We start from the raw sequence: 27,874 nt of genomic DNA, 5'->3' as shown, positions 1-27,874 counted from the left end.
CTGGTGCCAAAGTTGTGACTATTTGAGGTGTGACTAGTCAAGTAGTAAATTTCACTTGTCACCCAGGCATAGTACTGGTCTTCTAACCTCATATCAACCTGTTGTCTAGTCTGCTAACAAGTGTAGGTCATCAAGCATGATAGACACTTGCGTCTCAGGTTTGTCAGATTGGTTGGTATCCATCATGGCCGGTGTCTCCTTGAAGAAGACATCGTGTCCATGGAACAGATGCTGATTTTACCCGCAAGACACAAGATCTCAGTTTGAATATTTCTTGTCTGAGCTGCAGACAATGTTTAACCCTCGTAGCAGCCGAGGGGCGCGGGCGGAAGGACCAGCTTCTACTTTTTTTTATATATTTTTTTTTATATATAGTATTTTATATTATATAAATATAAATAACCACAAAATGTGGGGATTATCTCCACTGATACTGTGGTGATTTCTTGGTGGGTAATCTATGTGATTAGGCTGTCTTGTCAGACGATGGGCATGCCTACATGCTCGACGTTCCTCCTGGCTTTGTGCCATGCATACAATCTGCCTTCTGATTGCCCTAAGTGGGTCCAGCATGTAAGGTCTTTTCCTTTGGCTGTTTAGAGGGTTTTAAGAGATGTTCATGCACCCAAAACTATGATATTAATTTGCATAAAACACCCACATTTTTTTGAAAAAATATGAACTTGATGCTTAACATAGTCTGTGATTATCGTTGTGAAAGGGTAAAATATTTACCACTGACGGGTTGCAACACCCTAGGGGTTGGTTTTCTAGGAAGTTATTAATTTTAACGCTTAAGGGCAGGGATAACATCAGCTAAGTGCATTCGGAGAATATATAATGTGCACTGGTTGTTGATTATGTGGGATTATGTGAGTAGAGTATGTGAATTTGTCACCAGTGGGAGTTGGGTTGACGTAGGCCGGCAATTTGCTTCCGAGAGAGGCAATTAGATCCTTTGATTTTGGTCAACTGCCTTTTGAGTGGAACTTTGGTTTTGTGTTTTTCCTATCAGGAATTTGTAACCAATTTGTCGTGGATGTTGCAACACTGTTTTTCAATTAGGTTCATTTAGCGTGGGTTCTAGGTTTATCTTAACTGGTTCTCTTCTTATCTGAACAACAGAACCCAGCATGTTCTCACCAACAATGTTAAATCAGATCGCCATCATCTCTGGTGTGGTGTTCCACAAGGTTCTGTAGCTGGGCCACTTGAATTTATATTGTTCAGTGCACCCTTGCAAGACCTCATTGCTGCCCATGGTATTTCTAGTGTTGCTTACGCTGACGACACCCAGCTTTACATTACATTTGATCCAGCTGATCGCGCTTCTGCCATTGCAAAAGTTGAAGTGTGCATTCAAGATGTCAAATCTTGGGCGTTGTCAAATAAACTTGCTTTGAATGACTTAAAAACTGAGATTTTATTTTTGAGATCTCGTTTCGCAAAAAAGATTTCGCCGCCAACAATACAAATTGCCCAGTCTGTCATTGAACCATCTGAATTTGCCCGTAACCTCGGTGTTATTATGAATTCATCATTGTGCATGAGTAGACATTGTGATAATGTTTGCAAAGGAGCTCTCATGGCTATAAGGAAAATATCACAAATTCGCCGCTACCTGGATGAAGCAACTACTCTTCGTCTTGTTCATGACTTCGTCACTACTAGACTTGATTCCTGCAATTCACTTCTGTATGGACTCCCCGATAAAGATATTGCTAAAATTCAACGTGTACAGAACACTGCTGCTCGCCTCGTTTCTTGTCTGCCTCGTTCTCACCATATTACACCTATACTAATGCAATTGCATTGGCTCCCAGTTAAGTTTCGAACAGCTTACAAAATTCTTCTGTTAACTTTCAAGGCTCAAACATGTCAATCTCCTGCTTATTTATCTGAACTTAATCATCATTATTCCCCTACTCGGACTTTACGATCATCTCAACAGTCTACTAGAGCTTCTTCCATTTTTTATGCCCACAGATCTTTTTCTTACGCCGCACCGTTTCTTTGGAATAGTCTTCCTGTGCATATTCGCCAAGCTAATACTTTACAATGTTTTAAGTCCTTGTTGAAAACTCATTTGTTTAAAGCTTCTTCTTTGTAATTTGCCTATTTGTATCTTGTATCTTTCTCTAATTGTTTATTTTATTGTTTCTTTAATGCGCTTAGAGGCTTTTGCATTAGGCGCTTTACAAATGTCTTATTATTATTATTATTATTATTATTATATCTAGAAAGCAAAACAGCTAAAGTCTGTAGCATAATGTAAATTGGTTTTGCAGAAGAACAAATTCGTAACATGTTTTCGTAACAATGACTTGTTTCTTTAAAATGAAGACAAGCTTGGCAGGATTGTTGAACTGTTATTCTTAGAGCTTTTGTCACTTTTAAACAAGCCCTAAATCTCCTGAAACCAAAATTTAATTGACAAATGTGCTATAAACAAATTGCTCGCTAGTGACTAGAAATAGCACTGTGGTGTATTCCTGATATAAAAACAAAGTGTATTTTTCTGCGGATGACATTTTGAAGCATTGAAATTAGTGTACTTACTGCATTTCATTAGAATCGTTCTGTTCTGGGGATTCATACACTACAGGGAGTTGCGTCAACCTGGATGTATTTTTGTCGCTACTGCTAGACTTTGCAGGGCTTTAGCTCGTTGGGCCGGTGGCGAGTTGTTAACAAGAGAGGTTACTTTGCGACAATACTTCCTTGCTGATATCTCCGCTGGGTATTCTTAAACCATGGTCTGAACCCACGTCAATGCCCTGGGCCTTCCCTAGACTCTTACTACCGCATTGGTCATATAAAGGTCATATGTTGCTACAGTGTAGGCAAGCCACCACACCTGAAAATAAACTTGATATTGAAGCTGGATATCCGTGCATGAAGGACCACAATAGATAGATCATTCGGATAGATGTTTGTCATGAAACTGGCCCTCGCTTGTTGCTTTTGTATCCACCGGTTAATCACGGATGTTCCACTTTGTCATTTCTGTTTTTTAAAGGAATTTTACAGAATCGTTTTTTTTTGCTAACAAAATAGTTGTCAGCAGTGTAAGCACTTTAAGTAATCCATCATATACATAAATGGACAGACCTGTAGAAGTTTGAGATCGATCAGCCATCTAGGTCACAAGAAAAAAGAGAAAAACCAATTACTACACATTTTGCATGACATCAATGCAAAAAAAATTGTGAGTAAATTGTTCACTGAGCGATAAACACCAAACGGGAAATTAGTTTTATTTATTTCTCATCAGATATGACATTTCAAACAGAAATATTTCAAGGGATGTTTTCTGCTATCGTTATCATTAGACCGTGTAGGTTTTGTTTAAATCTGTGATCTTTTTGTCGTGCCAAATCTGTAGTGTCCCTTTAAGTACACAGATCTGTGCAAAAACAACCGCAAAAAATAGAATGTTTTCTGAAAGATGTCAGATGAAAGACCATAAAGCAAAACATTTTAGATGATGAAAGCCTGTTTGATAGTTGTTTGTGTGGTTTTCGGGGGGAATTTATAAACTAATAGCGTTCGAACTGCACCTTGGGCAAGATGAGATATAAAGGTATGCCCTCTTTCATATTGAGTGTAATTCAAGACCTGTTGTTTGGCAACGACGGTGGGGTTTGAGCCTCAGGTTGGATTAATATTAAGAATGTCTCATCAAATACTCTGTTTTTACAGAATTTATACATCTGACATTATCAAGCACATGCAATCATTTTGCTAATCACCTACGCATGTCGGTTAGTGTAAAAATAGCAAAAACTACATGGGGAGCAACATAACCACATTGTATTAGTGACAGAATATCTGGTTAAAGCCATTATACTCTTTCGGAACAGAAACAAAATAAAAGTTCACAGATTTACAAATAACTTACAGGGTTTACAGAAGGTAATGGTGAAAGACTTCTCTTGAAATATTGTTCCATGAAATGCTTAAATTTTTGAGAAAACATTACAACAATTATCAATTCTCGATAGCGAGAATATACGGATTTGTTTAAAACACGTGTCATGACACGGCGAAACGTGCGGAAATAAGGGTGGGTTTTCCCGTTTATTTTCTCCCGACTCCGATGACCGATTGAGCCTAAATTTTCACAGGTTTGTTATTTTATATATAAGTTGTGATACACGAAGTGTGGGCCTTTGGACAATACTGTTTACCGAAAGTGTCCAATGGCTTTAAATCACAAAAAAAAAAAAAATGAAATCAAGACTTGGGATGATTCCCTATACATTACATTTATTGTACAAATTACATGAACTACATAGAGAGCAATACGAGACATGGCATGGTACCAATACCTGAATCTGTTTTCATTCAGTATTCAGTAGTCAAAACTTGCGGTTGGTTGATGGGTCTCTTATCACTTGTAGCTCTTGCATTTCTGCAGGTTTTTATCCGATTTTTGTCCGATATGTTCTTCTTGTTAGGTGCAGTGCAGTGTATCAATATTTTTACAAAAGTACATTTCTAATTTCAAACTTTTAAATTTAGCTTAGGTTAAGGGAAAAAAAACTGCATGGAGCAAATTTCAACATGAGTAAATTTTTGAAACAAAATTTACTTCCTATGCAATTGCTCATACTTAGAGGTCTACATTATGTGATTTCAAATTGATTGCATTATATTTTTTCCTATATTGTCCTAACTGAGGATTCCTTTTCTTTGTCTCTCTCTTTTGTAGAATATCAATTACAAGAGTAACTGCAGATATAGCACTAGCCAAACGTTCCGTAATGAACAACCCCAATAAGCGTGCAATAATGGAGCGTTCAAACAGCCGCTCCAACAGTATAGGTAAGTGAACTTATGACCACCCTAGCATGACATCATCTGTCAGGGTTCACCAATCAACCCTCCCCCTCCACCCTTACCCCAGAGCTGCCAACTCTCCTTGATTCTGCAAAAGTTTCCCTCAACAAGTTTAAAGGAACACGTTCCTTGGATCGGACGAGTTGGTCTATAAAAAAGCGTTTGAATTCGTTTGTTATGAAATGTATATGGTTGGAAAGATGTCTTAAAGGTAGAATATAATGATCCACACAAGTATCACTCAAAATTGCACGGTTTTCATTTTACGTCGCGAATTAACACGGTCGGCCATTTATGGGAGTCAACTTTTTGACTCCCATAAATGGCCGATCGTGTTAGTCGACGAGGTAAAACGATAACTGCGCAATTTTGGGGCATATTTGTGTAGATCATTGTATTCTACTTTTACAACATCTTTCTAACCATATCAATTTTATAACAAACGGTTACAAACGCTTTTCAAAGACCAACTCGACCGATCCAAGGCAACGTGTTCCTTTAAAAATCTCCTCGATTATGGAAACTGTTCCCTTGCTATGTTTAATGTAATTCTAAATATATCCTTAATTGTTGTACAAAATTTCCCTGATTGCAGGAACAAAGTGTTGGTAGCCCTGTTAACCTAACCACTTCTGCGTGGACGCTGTAGGTGTATTTATAAGTAAAATCCACCCCCAGTTTGGTGCAGACATCTGGGTTAATTCCATTCAACTCATTGCATTAAAATAGAGATGGTTAGGTGAATTGGGCCCGTCCACATGCAAACAAAACCCAACTCGAAAAATGACATTTTGAGAAAAGGAAGTACGGAGATGGAAACATTTTGAAGGGTTTAATGAGGCTGAGATAGGAAATGTTAAATTCACATCCATTAACACTTTGAAACTGAAAAAAAAAAAAATAAATAAAAAAAATAAAAAATAAATAAATAAAAAAAAAACAATTTACCCTAAATTGATCTTATATAGGAAATCAAAGTTTTCAAGAGAAATAATACCATGCCTTTGTATGTGCGCATTCTCTCATTTTGCTCCACACACCTGGAATATACTCTCCACCTCAATCAGGGAATCTGACTCTCTTCGAACATTCAAGAAGTGTGTCAAACATTATCTGTATCCTATCTAATGCCCTGCGTTCTTGACGTAGTGGCGCTATACAAATGCCCTATATGTATGTATGTATGTATGTATGAACATGTATGTACGTGGCAGAGAGAGCCCCCCCCCTCCACATCTTGTGAAGCTTGTGAAAATAGACTGTTTCCTGGAATCACAGAGGGAGTCAAAGATTTAACCATAGCAGGATTAAAAGCAGTCAATATTTGTTTTATAAAACCCATGCATATTTCTTGCCTAGACATTATTGTACCAAGAAGCTACTCTTGATATGCGTTTAGTACATTAGGTTGCAATGGGAAAGTATACCGGTCACGGGTGTAGTACCTTGTTTGCTGCGTGTATAGTGCGTCGGGCTTACGCCATCTTCGAGTCAAAGCAAAATTACATATTATTTGGTGCGCTCTTAACCAATCGAAAAGCAGAACCTTTGTATGGGGTATTCATATTTTTGTTAGTGAAGTTAGTGGAGACAGAACATGGGTGACAAGCTTCAGAAGATGTCCGTCATCTCTCTAAGAAATCCATTTAATGGGGAGGACACAACCCTTAAATTCTCAATTTTACTTCTACTTGGTTTAAAGAAAAATACAAAAAAAAAAATCATAATGTCCTCATATTAATTTTGTTTTTACCCATATACACCAATGTATACACCAATGTTAGCACTGTACACTCAGTAAATCAAAGGCTGTTACTCGGTCGGGATTCAAACCCAGGTCCTTTGCAATTTCAGGGCAGTGTCGTACCGACATTCTTTATCCCTGATATAAATTTACATCTATTTAATGTCCTCAAAGGAATCTTAATATCATACTCATGAATATTTAAATGAAACAAACGCTGGCAGCATAAATTATTATCAGGCCAAAACAAGTAGGGCAGACAAGGCCGGAACCCAATCAATGTCTTCTTCTTTTGTTACATTGCTTGAAGAGTGTGATTAATTTCATCAAGGTATATAATCACCCTCCCACATTCACCCCACCCCCACACTACGATGGAGTAGTCAACAGCAGCTGCCATTAAAGTAAAGGAGGCTTACTTGTACTTCGTAATGTTCAGAATGTACCATTATACAATTGTTGCACGCTGTGACGGGTTCCATGGCGTTTGTACACTCGAGGGTGCCATTTCCCCTCGAGAGTGTACAAAACCCATGGACCCCAGTCACAGCGTGCAACAATTGTTTTGATATGCCTCTTCTCAAAGTTTTGTCATCTTCAAACACTATTACGACGATCCATTGTTTAATAAGCAGACGAACAAGAAACAATTCCCTCGAACCCGCGGTTGTTTCGTACACAGCGCTGGAAATCGACCACCGCCGGGAACAATCAAGGTGATGTACACCGGTGTATATCTTTTTTCATGTTACCCGGCCCATTTTGTTGCGCGTCACATGATTGGTTCTCGACCAATCAAACTCCACAGTTTGTTACCGAGGTATAACAATTTCAAATGGATAAAAAGTGTAATATTTATCACACTCAAAGTCAAAATGTTTGAACATAATTGTTTTGTAAGTTTTAAGAAAATTACACAGAGAGGTTTCACTAATCAATTGAAAAACCACCGTCGGACAGTCAGACTTGTCCAGTCCTGATTTTACTGGCCCTAAGACAAAATCACTGGCCTTGGGGCGGGGGGGGGGGGGGGGTCCAGTGTCAAATTTAACCCTGTTAACGCTGAACGTTTAAAAGATTTGTTTAAGGGTCTATGTAACTTTTGTAGGACAAAAAACACAATGTCCACAGATTTACACTAAACTTACACAGTTTGAAGATAATGATAGTAGAAAGCTTCCCTGAAAATTTTACGTGCTGAGGTGCTGTAGTTTTTGGGAAATGAGTAAAACAATGTCATGACAAAAATTGTTGTCTCATGAGACGAAAATTATTTTAATCATTTACAAACGTGTTTCCACTTTCATTATCTTCAAACCCTGTAAGTTTAATGTAAATCTATGGACATTTTGGAAAAGTACCCAAATCCTTTAAATCAACAAGTTGAAATGACAACAGTTTTAGGTTATCGTTTTCCTGGAAGAATACAACAGGGCCTTAATCCACTCTCAATAAAGTGATCATTTGTAGGCCAAACACAAAAAGCTTAATACCGGTATACCCCTCCTTGAGAATATAAGACACACCCTTACCCACTACCCCCTACACTGCATGATGTTAAGTGACCTAGCAGGTTTCTTTGCATAGCACTCATCCAAGCCCATTTTCACATGACAGCATTCAAGGTGGTAAAAGCAGATGTGAGCCTTACACCCCCCCCCCCTTCATCGTCCCTCATGCCCTTGCGCTGAGTGTCATAATGTGCTTGGTGGTCAGCCAAGCGTAACGCTTCATCATATTCAATATCCCACAACGAGTCCTACGCTTAGAGATGGAGGCGCAGGGCTGGGATGGAAACGCGCTTTGCCACAGTTAACTGCGATGTATGATGATTATTAAACCAAAATGATATATTTATATGAAGATTGTCGCATATACAATGTAAGGGTCATTTGGGATCTTTTCATATCTTGGTGAGGGGGTAGTTTATTTTTTAACAGATTGTTGTCGTTTTCCCCCCACATTAGGGAGGAAAGTGAGTTTCAGTGGATAAAACATATCATGATTGAGATATTTTATCACTTTTCCTGAAAATAAATTGTACATGAACAATGACGAGAGATTTATTTAACCCCCCAAAAACGTTTTGTTGTGGCAAGCATTGAATAGTTGAGTACAAGTGAAAGATTTGAATTGTGGAGGAATGTACATCAATTTGGGATTATTATCAAAATGGTGGTTGAGATGAAGCCTGAAACATTGATACTTCTGTAAAAAGTGCGTTAAATATTAATTGTTTATAATAGACTTGGGGTTGACTAAAGAAAAAATTACTAGAGCGGGATTTGAACCAACGACCTTTGGATTAACACGCCAGAGCTATGTTGCATGTACAAAGCTCAGTTGGTAGAGCATCGGTATGTCAATCTGAAAGTAGTTGGTTTAAATCCCGCTATAGTCAATTTTTGTCAACTCATTATAGTCAACTCATTTCAAATTTACCCAGTCAGTTTCACTTGTGGGTTTTTTATTTGATATTTATAAATAGATGTTACCTTGATTTTTTATGTTATCACTATAAGTCAAACAAATCCTTCTTTTTCTTTCCACAGCGGAAGTCCAAGCTGAGATTGAGAGAATATTTGAGCTGGCCCGCTCTCTTCAGTTGGTCGTGTTAGACTGCGACACCATCAACCATCCCGCTCAGCTATCAAAGACTTCCCTTGCCCCGATTCTCGTCTACGTCAAGATCACCTCTCCGAAGGTTTTACAAAGGCTGATCAAGTCACGATCAAAGTCGCAGAGTCGCAACTTAAATGTGCAGCTGGTGGCAGCAGATAAACTTCAACAGTGCCCGCATGTAAGCTACTTGTAGTCACTCTAATCATATTGTGTAGCACCAGTTTCATTGAACTTCTTAGCCACTATGATAACCAGCCTACATGGTCTATATTAGTAAACAAACAGACGAACAACAACAAACAAACAACAACGAGAATTGAGAGCAGTGCAGGGAGCTCTGGCTGGAGTGTACCATAAGTAAACTGAAATACGAAATGAAAAAGGGCTTTGCCGCACTCTCTGCACAGATGTTTTATACCACTTGACACAATCTAAAACTGGGTACCATTGGATACAAAGCAATCAACAACAAAAACACTACAACGGGGAAGTATGTCAAATGTGTAGGATATTTGCAAATTAACCATGGTAATGTAAAACTTATATAAGTCCTTGCACGTTAGAGTATCAAGACAAAACTTCAGTCATTAATATTTTCCTTTAGGTTATATCAATCTGAGTTAATTGTGGTGTTCATAATCTTAAATACTTGCTGTATCTTCTTCAGGAGCTGTTTGATGTCATACTAGATGAGAACCAACTTGAAGATGCATGTGAACATCTGGCTGAGTATCTTGAGGCATATTGGAAAGCAGCGCATGGTCCAGAGCCAACAACACCACCGAAACCAACACCAGCTCACAACTCTGTCTCGCGGACATCCTCACCACTTCACAGTCTACTGTCTCGTGTTGGATCCCATAGACATGACAAGCATAAAAGGAAAGGAAAAGACGACCACGACGGCCATAACAATGACCGTTACGACAGCCATCAAGACCAATATGATGAGAGTGGATACCGAAGCAGCGACTGTAGGCCAGACTACTCGGATCGTCGTGATGATCGCGACCACGATGACGACAGAGCGTTATCACCTGATGAGCGCCCTCGACGGTCAAATGATTTATATAATAATGAGCGGAATGCCCCTTCATCACGAGATCAACATGATTATGATCATGAGTATGACCACAGGCGTCACCCGCGAGACAGGACTCGTGATCGCGATGTTGAGCGGGGTCGCGATCGTGACCGTGGGTACGACCATCGCAGCGGTGGTGCTGACCCTAGGGAAAGCTCCAGAGGATCCAGGGACAGGCTTAATGTTGAACGCGATGCAGTAAGGTACGAGAGCGATTATCAAGAGCGTGGCTCACAACGAGAACACTATGACCCACGAGGGCGCCATGACTCATCGGATAGGTCTCGAGGAGGCAATGCGGACAGGGACAGGTACCCAGAACGAGGAAGTGGTACTAGCAGTGGACGTTCCAGAACACGGGATAGAGATATTGAGATGGAGGACATGTATGAGCGTGCTTCTCGCTCTGGCCCGTACCCAGACCAGTATTCCCACTACTCAGAGGGTCCTCGGGAACGTATACCTCGTGACCCTTCACCCTCTCCCAGGTCACGTGGAGGCCGACCTTAACTTGCCGGGAATCTTTTCGGACACCTAAGAATTGACCTTGGGCATCTGATATTTCCGTTGGCGATTTAGCTCTCATTATCTGAGAGCATCCATTGTGGTGTTGACTACCATCTTATGCTGGCCTTGTCATCAGGAACGTCATTTGAACTTGTGACCTTACAGTCTGAGTGACCTCTATGCAGGTCGTGCACAAGTTCACTGGTAACCAAGGTTTTGTAGGCTTAACTATTGCTGAAGAGCTATGTCAGTTTAGGCAATGGATGGGAACAATTTGAGGTCTGAAGGGTCGGAGGACTAAGTTTGGTGAATGTTTTTATTTTGTAAGAGTTCACTTAGTATCACTATGTCAACTTCAGAGCTTTCTCACATGTATTATTGTTTTACTTCAAGAGGTGCTGTTGGAAATTCTCACAAGCGTGTGTAGATATGGTACCCTGTAATTCTGCGCATTGTTACAAAAAACCAAAGGTATGTTTTGAGATACATGTAAATGCCAAAAAAAAAAAAAAACTAAGAAATTGTGTCACTGTTGATGGGTCATCTATAGTGACCTAGCTGATCGAAAAAGCTGGTTAACGGCAAACCTAAAACTTGGAAATCACCAAATTTGGTTCTAGTCTGGCTCTAAGGACCTCGTGGACTGGGCTAAATCCAACAGTGCTTTTAGAAAGATAGGGCAACTTCACAAACCACAGCCGTTTGTGAGCTCTTGGGTATTTTATGTCACACTGTTGGTTGTTAAGGCTGTCTAGCGCCCAAACTCCTGTGCGGATCTCGGATTCAAAATGCCAGGGAGAGTAAACCTCATTCACTTTGGACCTGATTCTCTGAGGTGTTAGGAATATTTAACAACGTTATGTCTACAGTGGAATATGAGCTTTCCTGTGGTGTTGTATACAGAGATCCATTGCCTCAGTACTAACTTGATAATAGTCCAGTACGTCAACGGACACCTACATTTATAGCATCTGGCGTCGGGGTGTTCATGGATTGTTTGTCAATCTATTTCATGGACCAGCCATTTGGGGGTTTGTTTTGTACAAACTACAAGAGTCAAAGGGAGTGCTTAAATAGGCTGGTGCCTGTACTAAGCAAGTGGCTCTTCATAGATATAGTAGTTTGTGCTTTAGGGTACTCAACTTTTGGGCAGCTGTGAATAAACTTTTGGGACGATCTGAATTTTGCTGGTTTAGAAATGGAGATGGTTTGTCATTCTGGTGGCTCCGAGACTTGTCTACACACTTGAATTCTGGTCGGGTATGTGAAGTTCAAGTTGTTTTATGGAACAACAGATTCTGCTTTTAATACTGACATCAAAACATTTTAAGGCTGGAGTATTCATCTTTGAAAACTCAAAATCAAAACTTGTAAGCTATTGACACCCATCGGTTTGTTACCCTCCTCACGGTCTACTGTCTGCAGCGAACAAACTATTGAGTAAATAATCAAGTAGATGATATATTTCTTTTGATTTCTCACGCCTTACGCCACGTTTCAACGCTCATCTTAATCCTCATGGCAAGGTTGTATTGGAAAGGAGTGTTGTTTCAGTAATGTAAAATGTGTAAAGTAAATATCAATTGGTCAATCTTGGGATCGATTTTGGTTGTTATTTATTTTTATGTGTTTTTTTCAGTTTTAATTTCCCAAATTTTCTTTATTGTGATGTTGAAAATCAATTCAACTTTCAGTTGAACACAATCAGATCCTTTAAAAACAAAACGAAATATGTATCCTGTTTAGATTTTTGAAAGGAACCAACAAAGAAAATATATTGAACTTTTATCGCAAACTTTTTTGCAAAATGTTATTGCGCCCGAAAAGAATTACTTTGGTGTCCATGAAAACAGATCGTTCTCAGATACAGACAAACTGCATGTAATGGGCTAAATAATAAATAAAATTGTAATGGTGATATTGGTGGTCTGTGCTCATAATCATAACTGTAATATAGTTCTAGTAAGTGGAGTTGTACTATTTTTTAAATATGCAAACCAAATCTTTCCATATAGGTCAAAAATGTTGTATGAGTAGATGGCTAGGGAAGTGTATTGTATTTAGGCTGTATATATACACCATTGGTAACATGCTCAGTGTAAACGCAGTGGTGGTACACAATGTAATGTTTTTCATTATACATGTACATGTAACCATCTAAAAAAAAAATAGCAATCTGAAGTGCTTCCGTTTTTTGAGTAAACAAAAATTTTCATCAATGGCGGAGAGATCACCAAGTAGTTGATCTTTGCTCCCTAAATGATCAGTAATTAAATTTGGGTCAGGAATTAAATTAAGCAGTTTATCTGAAAAAAAGGGAGAGAGCATTCATGGAGCTTAAATTTTACATGTAAGTCATGCTCATATGGGCGTTTCACCCATTTGGGATAATTTGATACGCTGGTTGACCCCTTCTCCTCCAATGGAGGTATTGCTGTTCCCCAATCGGGTGCTGTTCCCCAATCGGATGTTGTTACCCAATCGGGTGCTGTTCTAACACCTTGTGATTTAGTCTTTAAAGAGTATAAATTTTACTCTGCTGAACAACCGACAGACATTTTGCCAATGGTGTAGTTTCTCTGTGCATGAACTGTAGAGGGAGCCCATTCCTGTGCTCATCGGTTTAAGGGCAGAGCCATTTTGCTGATAGGGTGGACAATTTCATCATTGAATGGGACAGGGGCGGAGGAGGTTACGGTGATCACAACACTAGCTATTCTGACTTACTGGACATGGGACCATCATTGTGTTTCAAAAATCCTTTTCTAGCCAGCCATATTTTGTCAGCCTAGGTTGGTCTCCATTGTTGGAATTATTAGCCTCAAAAGCACGCTGTTGACTTTTAAGTTTTTTTCATGTACCATCAATAGCAAGAGACCTTTTTTATACATTTGCAAGATGACCACCAGTGAAGTGTATTCAGTCAAGTTCTTCACTGGTTGGTGTATAATCTCTGATGCTTCCAAACGGGCTGTAAATGCAACCTACATCTATTGAATACAAAGAAAATGTTGTTCAAGTTACAACAAGTCATGTCTGGCATTGCAGTCGGGTTCCTTCCTCCTCCCTCTTGTCCATCTCAGTGCCCCGTTCCCTCCCACTGAGAAGCTCAAGTTCTGCACGGAGAATATACGGTTCTTTCTCAAGATTTTCAAAATAACTTGGTGACCATAAACAGTTTTATAATGGTATGGACCTGTTTAATGTGGAAGTAGGCTGTCCGACGTATATATCTCCATAAAAGTTTAAAGAATGAAATTATAAAACCCACACTTTTTATCTATGCATTTTAGCTGGTTAAAGTGTCCAAGCTGGCAGTTTTGTGGAATCTCTCAAAATAAGCACACATTATATAAATATATAAATATGAAAAGTGAATTGTACATGTTTGAGATGATCGACGGTTATTTAAGCATCTTAGACGTATTGCTGTATTTAAAAAACAAAACATTTTAGCACTGTTTTGGCAAAACCTCAAGGAAATGAATTTGCATTGAATTGAGAGATTTGTATGAATAAATCAGAACAAATAACCAAGAACTACTGACATTATGAGCACAATATGAAGGCAGCAGTCATAGCTACTTGCTATTAGAAACATTGTTTGAACCAATCAGTCATTGAACTTTGAATGGAAGAGGCAGGGCAGTTTAGTTTGTAATAAGAGTCTCAAATTGGTGTATTGAAACATTCAAAATGCACCAAAGCATTTGTCAAAGGTAGTTATGTCAATGAAGTTGAATCCATGTATTTCCGAGGAACTTAAGAACAAGATAATAGACATGGAGAAAAATTGTTTCTTCTCCTTGGATGCAACCAAGAACCGAATGCATCTGCTGTTCAGTTTATTTTCAGAGCTGTAATGTCTAAGGCAACATGTTACCAAGGAGGGGTACACTGACAAACTGCCTGGGTTTTTTTCCCCAGAGAGTTCAAGCCTTCAGAAGAGCAAAACAAGTTCTCGCTGTCGTACTTTTCACAAAAGATGTACTAAAATTAAACGAGATAAACTAGGAAACAAGTTAGTATTACCTTCAACTTTTTAACCAAAAACATCCCCTTTTTCTCTTTTTCTTGTTCATCAAATTGTCAGGGTCGTTATATTATTTGTGCAATAACTGTAGATTAAGGCATTTGGAATGCTGTTTTTTCAATTCAGTCTATATAACCATGTGTATAGTCTAACCGTAAGTGTAAAGAGGGCATCGGTCTCAAACTGCCCTAAAGCTGTGTATCAAACAAACACAATTACTTATTCATGTATCAAAAAAAGACAGTTACTTATTCATATACCAAGAAAAACACAGTTACTTATTCACACAGCCAACTCCCTCGACTGTTTCCACTGAAAAAGACTGAAAGGCAGAAATGTGATGATATGTAGCTATTTTAACTTGTATGGTGCAATACTTGCTGGGCAAAACGTGTACTGAAACAAAAGACAATCTGTAAAAAAAAAAAAATAGGCATCATATTTAATCCAAACTGTGAGCAAGGTAAGCTGTGCTTGACGCTGTGCGATTTAAAATCACATTTTAACTACAAGTGATATTGACTTAAACTAATCATATGTATTTACATGTATACATTACACATTTCAGATAGCCTTATACATATATACGTATATATGTATCTGTTGATATTAATGTAAACATTTATGATTGTGTATACAGATATGTGGTGTTTATAAACAATCAATTGGGTCTCCCCTTTTCAGTTGATTTTTGTTTTAACCTGTTGTCAACCCCCTGTTCTGGTTTCAGGTAGGTGATCAAACTTTGGAATGTTTTAAGTGACTTGTATTGTGAGAACAAGGTTGAAATGGTTTCCGAATTGGAAATTCAACAAAAAACTTCAAAGGAGATTTGAAAAGAGATAGATTTCTTTACTCTCAGACAGAAAAGCTGGCTTGATCCAAAAACTAAGAGTGTGACTAAAATGGCTGTTAATGCTTTATTTGCCAACCGTTAAACACTGTCGCTTGAGCCATGATGTAAAAGCCGCTTGTTCATGAAGACCGTATGCACATGCACCTTACTCTGCCTCTTCCGCAAATGAAGGACACAATGTAGAAGTCCAAATTGCAGAAACATTTCAGACTTTTGTTGGACTTAATGGGTGAGACTTCATGGATTGGTCTGTTGATGTTCAAAGGACACGTATTAAGATCAAATTAGGAAAACTTGTTCTCACTGCATGATGTTCTTCACAAGTATTTTCTGATTGCCTATTCATGAATGTTTGGGACAGGCATTGGTAATGAGTCGCTCACTCTCATTGAATCAATATAAAGTACACACTAGACCCTTTCACAATGCTAGCGCACATACACCCGCGTCTCTTGTCAACCATTTGGTGTGTCAAAACAGGCACAAAAGGATGGTACACGTGTTTACGCACCTCCGAACAATGCGCATCTACCATTTCTGCCTTTTTGGGGAGTCTGTTCCCTGTTTGCATGTTTTGACAAACAAAATGGCAGATATGATACTGCCATCCAATCAGAGCACTGCAAATTTCAGATTGTCAAATGATTTGTTGAATGAGAGGTAATGACTGCCTAATGCCTGGTAACTTTGCAACTTTTCATGAAAAATCTTAACTTAAAAACTTGCATATCACTTACATGACAAATATTGTATCGTAAATGTAATGGTGTATTACGCCATTGCAACACACAACTTTATATCTTTGAATCAAGCACACTGATGGGGAATGCCAACCTAGAAGCTCAAGTGTTTTGTGAATTGTTTAACCTTTGAACTGTGTATTCTTTCTTTTTGGACTTCCAAGTCATTGCATTTTATGATGTTTATAGTTTTGATTATCAAAACAACATTCTTTGGGTTAACATTGTGTAGCCTCACAAAAAAGACCCCCCGAAATTGTATTTATATAAAGATGTTTTTTTTCTCCATATAAACTGAAACAGCTATTTGTTGATAATTACTTGGTTCAAATGTTTCCTATATATTGTGCCTTTTATTATTGTTATTATTATTATTATATACATACAAATTGTATTATAAATGCATATAGTGGGTTCATAATTGAGATTTTTCATACTTTTTAATTTCTGTTGGCCCAACTCCTGTTTTCAACCAGCACTTGTTTTTTATTGTGAGTTTCTTGTTTTAACTTTTAATGTTCGGCAAAGTGTTTTCTCTACCCCTTGTGGGAGTACAGTATTTTTTATGTAAAAATGAAACGGTAAAGATGTATTTATTGAAAGAAGGCTATCGAGAGTGGCATATCGGATTCATGTAGTAGCGAGGAACTAGCAGGGGCTATTGATGTGAAGTTATCTGTTTGTTGATGTACTATGGTCATTCTTAGAGACAAAGTAGAACATGGGTACATGGGAGGCATGCATTCATTTCGATCTGCTGGTGTCAACAATGGGTTCCAGAATGAATAATTCATCTTCAGGTGTGCTTCATACAACTCTGGAGTTTGTTTGAATTTACTTGGGGACTATTCAGAATTGTCAATGTTTAAACATTTTTTTTTACTTTTTTTTTTGGGGGGGGGGGGTGATTTAAAAAAATAACTGATAATAAAAATTCAGTTTTTATTTTAAATAGTTATATACATTATATACATAAGATACACTATTCAACAACTGAAGAAAAAAAATATATCAAGGTGGCAAAAACATCACTTTCATTCCTGATTAAACTGCAAAGTAAAGTTTGTTTGTTTAAGCCAGGAAAAGCAGTCGGTAACTACTGCTTTTGACACTTTTGATCTGACTTTTTGGTTTATTTAAGGCATTACTTTATTCGTCAGTGTATAGAATATATTACGAAGCCATCAATATTAATAAGTCGATATTTGGTCGGTTGGGTGGTTTAAAACAAATTTAAAACTAAAAGTTAACATTGACTATTCTAAATGGTCCCCTTTAATGGAAAAAGTTGTTCTATCAAAAGATGATAGTGTTTGACAATCAAAATGTTTCTCAGGTTAAAGATTCAAAGTATTTTGTTTTGGAATTTCAATACTTTATTTATTAAGTTTTGACCTTTTGACCTGTTGTATAATTCTAAAGGTCTGTATTCCCATGTTTTCAGTATCCTGTGGTTGGCCAGCCACAGGTGCCTCTTGGTAGGAATGGAACCCATTGACCTTGTTTAGAGCAGATGATTGAAGCCGTGCCATTGCCAATGTTGTACTTATCCTTTAAATAGCCACACATCTAGTTCATGTTAGAACGTGTTCACATGGAGCAAGTTCCAGTGCTGGTTGACCATTGGTTGACTACTGTGGTTGACCATTTGGAACCAGCCTCGGGACCTGTGGTTCAGAAGGGAACCAGTGACACTATAGCGAAAAGGTTTGAAGGCAATGGAAGTGTTTAATAACGTGGTACCGATGGTTGACTAGATTTTCAAACGAGGCGTTCAAGTGAGTGCGTTACTGCGCATGGAAGTTGCTGGTCAGTGGTCCATTATGGGTCGACTAAAATAACGTGAGCACTTGAACTTGCTCATTGCTGTTAACTTTGATGACAATACTGCAAATATAGACACTTTGCTCCAGATGTCGTTGCTGTGGGACACAACCCTCAGGTAGAGGATATGGCCCATCCTAAGCAAACACGCAGACATCTTAGCTGTGCGTTTTCCATTGTTCACCATTGTTTTACTTCTAAGATGGCGGCAGGGTTACATCAATGTATAAGGTTATTGCCTCAGCAACAATTGTCACTATGGTATAGACATACTCTCTTACCTCCATACTTTGGCTTACACATAAGGTGTAGCATAACTGTTGGATGCTCGAGGTCATTGGTCTTAAACACAACGGTGGCGTTTTATAACAGAACAACTTCCTTATCTACATGTCAAATTATTGTATTTATTCAGTTGTGTATATTTGAGATTTTAAAAAAAATAGAGAGTTTTTTGACTACACAAATATTCTATATTAAGGTGTGTGATACTTACTTTTTTTTCAGATTCCAAAGTTATTGAAATATTTGCCAAGAACTTTGACAGTTTTTTGCACCTGGAATGTTTGAAAATTCTTAAGAGTTTTGATTTATTTGGGGGCTAGTGTGATCGGATTTGTGCCTGAGAGAGGATTGGTTCTTGCCTTTGTGTTTCCACAAATAATTTTGAAGTGATCACTGTTTTCAGATTGACATTGCATGATGCTGAGTGGTCTGAAACCATGCTTTAGTTCTGACAAGGACTTTAGGATGTTAGTCTGATAACTGTTCACACTTATCAGCTGTGCTGATTCGTCTAGAATGATTTGATATGCTACTGGCTACCAATCAAAAATGTTGTTTCATTGGGATCCAATGTTTTTTTTGTCAACAAAGGAAATTTGTTCTGTTGTTTGATATCCATCAATTTATTGAGTCAGAAAAACACTGAAGATAAGGAAATCTTAACATTTCTTTCAAAGCAGGTATATACCTACTCAAAACAATTTTAGCTCGCATATTTCACTTTGACATTAAAAATAACATTGCAAATGACTGCATAGTTTTGCAGCCCCTTGGATTTTCATCTACCAAAGTTTAAATGTATCATTTGTGAATTTCACTAGGCAAGAAAAATCCTCTTTTTGTGAGCTTGCTGCAAGTCAGCAGCCATGTTTTGCTATTGGCTGTCTATTTACATACATCTTTGCGTTTGTGGTACATCGCTTGGTCTATTAATAGAAATATCCACAAATAGTGTAATACTTTTTTGTGGCAGGTATTGTTTTTGTGGAATGTGTGTCATGTGACTATGTCATGTGACTATGTCATGTGACTTGTCATGGGACACAAACCAACCCTGCTGGTTCAGGGTAACCTGTTGGTTGTACAGATTTTAAAAAGCTTTAAAACACAGCTGTTGAAAATTGAAAGAGAAACCAAATAATGCTATCTGGTATAGTAACACGTGATTATTCATATGCAGGGGCCATTGTAGGCCACCGACATGAATAACTTCTATTTGATCTATAGGAAAAGCGCTGTGAAAAGGAGGTACAATTTGGGTGGCAGGAAAAGGAAATTTGAAGGACTGTGAAAGTAGAAATCCTTTGAGTGTTGTGCAAGTTTATGCCAGTAAAGTGTTTAAAACAAGGGTTGTTTAGTACTGAGTGTATGTATTCATATTCCAGGCTTAAGCTCCTTAAAACTTTCCAAGAAAGTTTGTTTGCTTTTTTTGTATCTTAGAACACAAGTATGCACTAAAGGGATAATTCATCATGAGTATGTCTTGCATTTTAAACTTTTTTTATTAACTTAAAACATGTTTAGTAAAATGGGGGGAAAGTTAGTCGTTATTTATTAAACTGAAACGGAATGTTATGGGCGCTGATCACATCATGCTGATAAACATTTTTTTATCAAGGCCCATTTTTTAAAATTATTGATATCCCAAATATTTGATCGAGGGATTGTTGATCCTGTCAATTGGTTTGTTTCCTCTTCTTATATAACTTCTTGAACCATGTCTGTTTGAAGCTTCTTACACTTTGAAAATAACAAGTAAAAACTGAAACAAAAAGGTACAGCTGAAAATCTGTTTGTGTAACAAATTGACTTGGGTTTTTAACCCCAGGTCTTGTGACTGAGACGCGAGCCACAACTATTTTTTGCACATTTCTTATTATTTCATTTTGATGGATAACTTAACTTTTTTATCAAAACTGCTTTTTGAATTTATAGATTTGGAAGGCATTTTATTCTTGCACCAGTTTATGACTTTATTTCAGTATTACCCAATCAGCACTTCAAAAAATTTTCCCTGAGTACTCATCAAAGATCTATAGTACAAGTTTTTCTGAATTGTTATAATAAAATTTACAAAAAAATTCATTGTACGGAATGAAGTTTCTGTAATGAAATGGAATAATACTCGGTTTTTCAATAAAGTACTGTCTGCTTCATTCCAATGCATGAAACGCCTAATGTTCAGGGCTCATTCATTGGATAATGCAGTTTTATCAACATTTTTTATGACCAATAACTTAGATTTAGATTGTAAAGTAAATTGGAAACATTTCCATGGAATGGCTCTATTTGATAGATAGATTTCAATCAATCATCCTCGTCTTGTTAAAAAAATAAAGTTCTATTAATAATCTTAGGACATTTAGCTTAATGGGGGATCAGAAAACACATTTTAACCAAAATGAAACTACGTTTTTATTTCACAATAAGCGTTATCCTTAGCCTTAAATGAATATTGTAACATAACAACTTTGAAGATCTTCCAAATTCAATTGTATATGTATTAGACTATTGTATAACAAAGTGTGAAAATGATACTATTGTTATTTGTGGCTATTAGTGGTCTTTTTCTACAACAGTCATATCTGCATTTGGGTAGGTTAGAACAGCCAGATATTACAACATTGGTTTTATCTTTGTGTGCAAACACTTTACTAAACTGTGGTAAACAACAAATTTCTCTCTATAACTCTTTCAGATTTTGAAAAAAAAGAAAAGATATCAGGTAAATACTAAACATATTATTATGGTGTGATTCAACCAGTTTTGTATCTAGTTGATCAGCACAATTGTACTCATAAATTTATTAATCAAATTTCTTCTGAATATTTGATTCATACTTAAAAACGAAACACCCCCCCCCCCAAAAAAAACAAAAAACAAGATGTGGTCCAAATTATGTTACCTTATAACAATGAAGTCCTAAATTGGAGAATAAACTTAAGTCCTAGGCTCAGGGCGTATCTAGGCTAGGGGGGTACCAAGGCTTAGGGCATACCTAGGCTAGGGGGTACCAAGGCTCAGGGCGTACCTAGGCTAGGGTACCCCCCTTTTCACCTATTTGGAAAGGTCATTTAGATGAAAATCCACATAATTTAGTATTAAAAGTACTTCCAATTCACTTCCAATGCCTCACAAACGCAATCACTTTTACTCTGCGATCCCTTCAACCCGATGACTAGCAAATTATTAAGAAGAAAAAAAAACTACATTATTCTATAGCCATTGATCCCAAGATAAGGGACTGGAAAATGCAAATTATCCACATTGTTAAACAAAAATGATATAATGTTTACCTGCTGTAGTATTACAGTAAGTAACTCTTACAGGTACTTCATGTGTAAAAACAAAACGTTTAGCCTATGGTATCTCTGTTGTGACCCACCAGGGCCCATTGTCATGGCTCTGCTTACCGCTGAATTCTGCGCTTGCGATTACCATTCTCTGCTTACAGGGCAAGCGCTGACTTGTATGCACTAGCTGTGTAAGCGTAGAATACCTAGTAACATGGAGTATGCACAGGCAAAATTTCTCTACTATGAAATATGCTTGACGTAAGCTTGGAATTCCCTGCATCTGTAACACAGTAAGCAGTGATTATTGCTTATGCTAAGCAGATATTATTGCTTACAGTAAGCAGAGCCTTGACATTGGGCCAAGGTGTATTGTGGAAAACTGAAAGTACGTACTTGGCTGATCATATCAGCTCACAGCTGTGCATTAACAGTAGACTTTTTTTGCAATATGTATAAACTTGTTGTAGTCTCAGGCTTTAGATCATTGCCGGAATTCTTGAAGGTATTTCTCACATTAAGAAACGAAGGACTGTATAACTTCCACTATGTTTTGCAATACAAACGATTGTTCTTAATGTGCATCCTTGCTAAAATGTTTTACAATTTTATTTTTTAAACTTCTCATAATTCAAAAATATACTTCATATATTGGGAAAGTGTAGCCTAAAGTAGTTGTACCTACAAATCATCCATATATCAATTATTACATGGTATCAATTATTACACAATATCGATTATTACGGTATTGATTATTACATGATATTGACTATTATGGTATTGATTATTTCATGGTATCCATTATTACACAAACACATCATCTGCACTAGCTTCTCATGTTTGGCCAACATCCATTGTGTGAATGGCGTGGAAAAACTATATATAAACAAAGAGTTACTTTTTGAATTATAAATATAATCATTATGATAAAAAAAAAGATCAATTTAAAGTAATATTCAATTGTAGTGGTGAGCTTGTGTGAGGGAAGGGGGTTGGTGGCACTGTGTTATGCTAATGTCAAACTATTCAAAGCAGTACATGTATGTCTGGCGGTATATGGTTCAGCCAAGTTCCGATTTGTAAATAAATTTTTAATTGCTTCTATCAGCTAAGATGCAGTGTTGTGTGTTTCTTTATATTCATTTAGTTGTGTTTATTTTATGTCAGGTTGGTGTTGTGGCGTCTTGCCTCGCCTTCGACCTCTGGGACCCTGGTTCGCATCCTACACAGGGCACTGAGTGGATTTGGTTTTCAGGCCCTATTTGTCTGTGTGGAATTCCCTGGAATAATTCTCTCGGGTTATCTTCCCACATCTAAAACTGAAATTTCTTCACCATCTTGTCTTCTCGTTTGGCTCTAATTAGAGCGTTGAGAAAATTTATCCGGATTCAGAATTGAAGAAGTGCCAATATGATGTGTAAGTCTTGTGTCACAGTGGTCCAGTGGTTAGACTGCAGGACTTACAATCACAAGGTTGTAGGTTCGATTCCCCCATTCTAACTGTTGATTTCACACTGACTATAGAAGAGGTTTTTCCATGTTTTCATGAACAGAATAATTCATATCATAACAAATATTTGTTTTAAATAATACTACTAAACTACTATTGAAGATCCTGGTCATTGATTGGTTGAACACACAGGCTATATACACCCAAGGGCATCTCAAAGCGCTTCCAACATTAATGCCCCTGGTCACTGGGCCATTTTGGATAATATTGCTTTACTCTCACCTGTTCCCCGTGCCCTGAAGGGCTGACTTACCATGGCAATAATCTCAGGTGAGAGCTAAGAACTATGATAGCTCATTATTCTATGTCCACTCACGGTGCACATAGTTGGTTACACTATCAATAACCGGTAACCATCTGCCAAACTATTTTGGTTTCATCGGTGTGTGTGTGAGCACTGTATACTCGGTGCTTATCGATCGATCGATCAAAAATGAACATTAAAGCAGGGTCTAATATCATCAAGCTGTGACGCCCAAGTTTGGCTGCATAGAAGGGGGGGGGGGGGGAATTAAAGACAAGATTGTGGCAGCATGAGACATTTTATGTACAGTGTAAATCTGTTTCGTTTGGTAGTTGATTGCAGATTTGACCTGCAGTACCAGCATGACAAGAAGAAAAAAAAGAGACTTTTAACCAGAAATTGGACTTTGAATCTAAATCTATCACAGGTTATTCATGCTCCTCCAATTCCATTTTCTAACACCTATCATCCAAAATTGATTACCCAAACTCTCCAAGTACGCTTTTCAATCCAACATATCCAGATTCTCCTGATCAAAGAATATTATGTACTAGAGGGGACATTGTATTCCAAGCTTTTTACTCGACCCCAACCCCTAGGTGGCAGCAGACGGCAGGTAGCTTTTGTGTACCAATTATGTGCAACCATGGTTGCTTTAAGTGTACTGCCACCAAGCATTCCATAATCTCCTATTGAGATAAAATGTTTAATTATGTGCAACCATGGTTGCTTTAAGTGTACTGCCACCAAGCATTCCATAATCTCCTATTGAGATAAAATGTTAAATTTTTAGGCATTGAGAATATTCAGGGAGCCCAGAAGTGGAGACAAAGAATGTGGCTGATTATATCAAAGAAAAAGAGGAAATATTGATAGTGTAGTACATTTTTCCCCTAAGCCTAATTCTTTTTACCCCTCCGTAGTCCAGCCAGTCCAGCCCAGGTATTGTTCATTTCTTTTGTTCACTAGAAGTGGAGGCCTATTCAAAAACCCATGTGCAGTCAGTCTGGCATGCTGTGTGCTGTGTGCTTGAGTGAGGTATTGGTGTACATTGTGGAGGGCTGTGTAGGTTTTGCCAGGTTGCAGTCAGAGAGAGCCCCATTGCTATTGCCAAGTACTGGTAAGTTACAAACTTTGATTTCTGAAAACCCAATGGGTGTAAAACAGACTTATGGAGTAATCTACCATAATCTGTTTCATACCTTTTGACCATCACCGAGCCCCCATTGTTAACAAACTATGTTCTTATATTGTGCTTAATATCACACCCTTAGGAGGCGTATCAAGGTATGTGGAGCTAAGTTTCATACCTTGATTTACCTATGAGACCTATTCCTTTCTAGCACCAGGTAATGCTTTACAAGGTGTCTGTTTTTGTTGTTGTGCAGTATGCTGCCGATCAGACAAGGACCGTCGGGGTGAACCCCTTCTCTTCACTATAGTGCACTGGGTTCTAGCATTACACAACAAACGGGACCCATGCTTTCGTCCAATCCAAACGACGCAGCAATAAATGTCTTGCTTAAGGACACAGAGTCACGACTGGGACTCGAACCCACTCTCTTGAGTTTGGTATTCTTATCAGCTCAGCCACAACACGCCATAAATGCTAACATGGCTTATTTATAGTTGTTATTTTTAGCCACATTCTGTAAAGCATTTTAAGACACTGGACACTAATGGTAATATTGTCAAAGACCAGTCTTCTCACTTTGTGTAACTCAACATATGCATAAAATAACAAACTTGTAAATTTGAGCTCAATTGGTCTTCGGAGTTGCGAGATAACTATGAAACAATAAAAAACAGACTTGTCACACGAAGTTGTGTGCTTTCAGATGCTTGATTTCGAGACCTCAAATTCTAAACCTGAGGTCTCGAATTCAAATTCGTTGAAAATTACTTCTTACTGGAAAACTACGTCACTTCAGAGGGAGCCGTTTCTCACAATGTTTTATACTATCAACCTCTCCCAATTACTCATTACGAAGAAAGGTTTTATGCCAATAATTATTTGGAGTGATTACAAATAGTGTCCACTGCCTTTTAAATGCAGCCCTAACGTGGTTTATAAACTGTAGAGTAACATTGGGGATTGATCCAAACAACTAATTTGTAGTCACGTTAAGTACCTGACACTCAGCAGTGGCAAATATATTAAGTAGAAGAATGAGTATTCTAACTCCAGCTCGTCACCTGTACTTGTTCCAATCAGTCTCGCTGTGACCAAATCTAAGCTGCAGGAGTCAATGTGATAAACAATGATTGAAATGAACAACAAGAGAAGTTTTTGTTATCAGAATTAGTTTAATTCAACAAATATGACATATACATTCAACGTTTACGACACAATCATGATTATAAGGGATTTTGTTTCACTGTCAACTGCAAAAACAATTCTTATATTTGTAATGATTTCTGTAGTTACGGACCGAGCTAACGTAACCTTTTTCACAAACAATCCGCAAATTCCGTACTGAAACGCTGTTCTGCGATTCCTGCGAAGTAATGTTAGGCCAAGTTATAAAAAATACCAGACCGGCCGTTTCCAAAAAAGGAGGATGAGGGCCCATTTTTTATTTGATTTAAAGGTGGCTGCCAAGCATTTTAATTCAAACTGGCCACCAATACTTCAGTTTAAAGTCACCACTTACTTTATGTAACCTTACAAATTCTTAAAAGATTAGTAAGTTGAATGAGAATTACACAGAATTTGCTTGTCCTTTCGAAGAAACAAACTAAAATAAAAAATAAACTGGTATTTTTTATTATTTTTTTGGCCTAAATCAAGATATGTAGAAATAATAGGCTCTTTATTTCTGTAATCAGGTCATGTCAAAACTGAATTCAAATTGACCCACATTAAATAGCTTTAAAGTTCAATGAAAACAACAAACATACAAAATATATGGGGGGAGGAAGGGAGGGAGGAAGGGAGGGAGAAGGGGGGTAGAAGGGGGGGAGAAGGGGGTAATAATTCAATATGAGATATTGGTACAGTTGTTAAATCTCTGTACATTGTCCTGTTTTTTGTTTTTCTTTTAATTAAGTTAACGTACATGTATAGGTCATATTGTTTAACTGCAATTCATCATGGATAATGTCATCCATGCCAATAATATTCTTCCTCCTTGTGTTTGAATACCCTCAGAAATTCAGTACGATAGAGACCATTCCTTTCTGTGTAATCATAGCCATACCCCCAGACAAAGCTAGTTTTGTTGAGTTTTTGCATTGTTATTTTTAGGGAAATGTCAAGAAAATTAACGCGAAACAGAGTCTGCGGTTTTGTTTTGAAACTAGATTCTTGTGAACAGGGAAACACTGGTAAATGTCAATTCGGTCCAACACCTTTTCTTTGACGTTATTGTTTAAGCAGAAACAGTTCAAATATTGCGGCCGTTTGTGCCCACTATTTGGCATTTGTGTGCAACGCTCTTGTGGTCTCCACAGGGTTAATCAGCCCATGCAATATACTCTCCAAGTCTATACCATTTGCAGGAAAGCCTTGATAATACACATTTGTACCCAATTACATTTGCAATTTCTTTTTTTAAAGGTCAAACAACTTCCCTGATTGCATTCTTATAATGACTTACGTCAAGTTGTATTTGTTTCCAGAACATACATTGTAAATTATGCATTAAGTTTGTGACTAACTGTAAATAACTTCATCCAGTCATGACATGACGTCAAAGGAAATGCCCTCCCCCCCCCCCCGCCCCTCTCATCACCACCACGCCTGAAGTGACTTATAAATACATACATCACGATTCTGCTTAGTACATAAATGTTAAAATATTTCAATACCTCTCCAACACTTTGCACCAAAAGTATGTAAAAACAATATTTACAAAAAGCAAGCTTTTTCAAATCAGTTAGGCTTATAATAATTTTATGGTATGATCCCCAAATCTTCTAATCCCCCTTAAAAACAAAGAAGAAGAGCAAACATTTTTGTTCCATGTTTCTTAGGGTCAGGTACAGCTTGTAAGATTGCTACCTGTAAACTAAAATATCTTTGGCAAAAACCCACATCATTGGCAAATTTGCCCAAACTACTGTTATTGTTTTATAAGCATTTCTTAATATTTATGCTTGACGTTTTAATCAATAGTGACGCTACAGGTGCAGCACCAAATGTTGATCACAGATTTATAGTCATGGGAAATGAGGCTGGGCTTACTGGATCGGTGTGATAATGGCACTAGGCTGGTATCCTCGATTCACATTACAATGACCATTGCTTCGTCCTTTGGATGGGACGTAAAGCTGTTGTTACAGTGCAAG

The 27,874-nt window shown here is 37.7% G+C and overlaps 1 protein-coding gene across 3 annotated transcripts in view; it reads left to right on the top strand.

The window, feature by feature from the left end:
* The window catches only part of LOC117291518 (voltage-dependent L-type calcium channel subunit beta-3-like), a 69,501-nt gene extending 46,559 nt beyond the window's left edge, over positions 1–22,942 (top strand). For all 3 annotated transcript variants that reach the window (XM_033773288.1, XM_033773287.1, XM_033773289.1), the window contains exons 8-10: positions 4,715–4,827; positions 9,139–9,386; positions 9,876–22,942. In XM_033773288.1, the coding sequence (XP_033629179.1) occupies positions 4,715–4,827; positions 9,139–9,386; positions 9,876–10,802 (1,288 nt within the window). In that variant the 3' untranslated portion in view covers positions 10,803–22,942. The remainder of the gene's footprint in view (positions 1–4,714; positions 4,828–9,138; positions 9,387–9,875) is intronic.
* The last annotated feature ends 4,932 nt before the right edge of the window (positions 22,943–27,874 follow it).

The sequence above is a fragment of the Asterias rubens genome, chromosome 6 (assembly GCF_902459465.1).
Source record: "Asterias rubens chromosome 6, eAstRub1.3, whole genome shotgun sequence".
In the NCBI taxonomy this organism is placed as follows: domain Eukaryota; kingdom Metazoa; phylum Echinodermata; class Asteroidea; order Forcipulatida; family Asteriidae; genus Asterias; species Asterias rubens.
The sequence above is the reverse complement of the archived record's forward strand: the minus strand, read 5'-3'. Positions and strand labels throughout refer to the sequence as shown.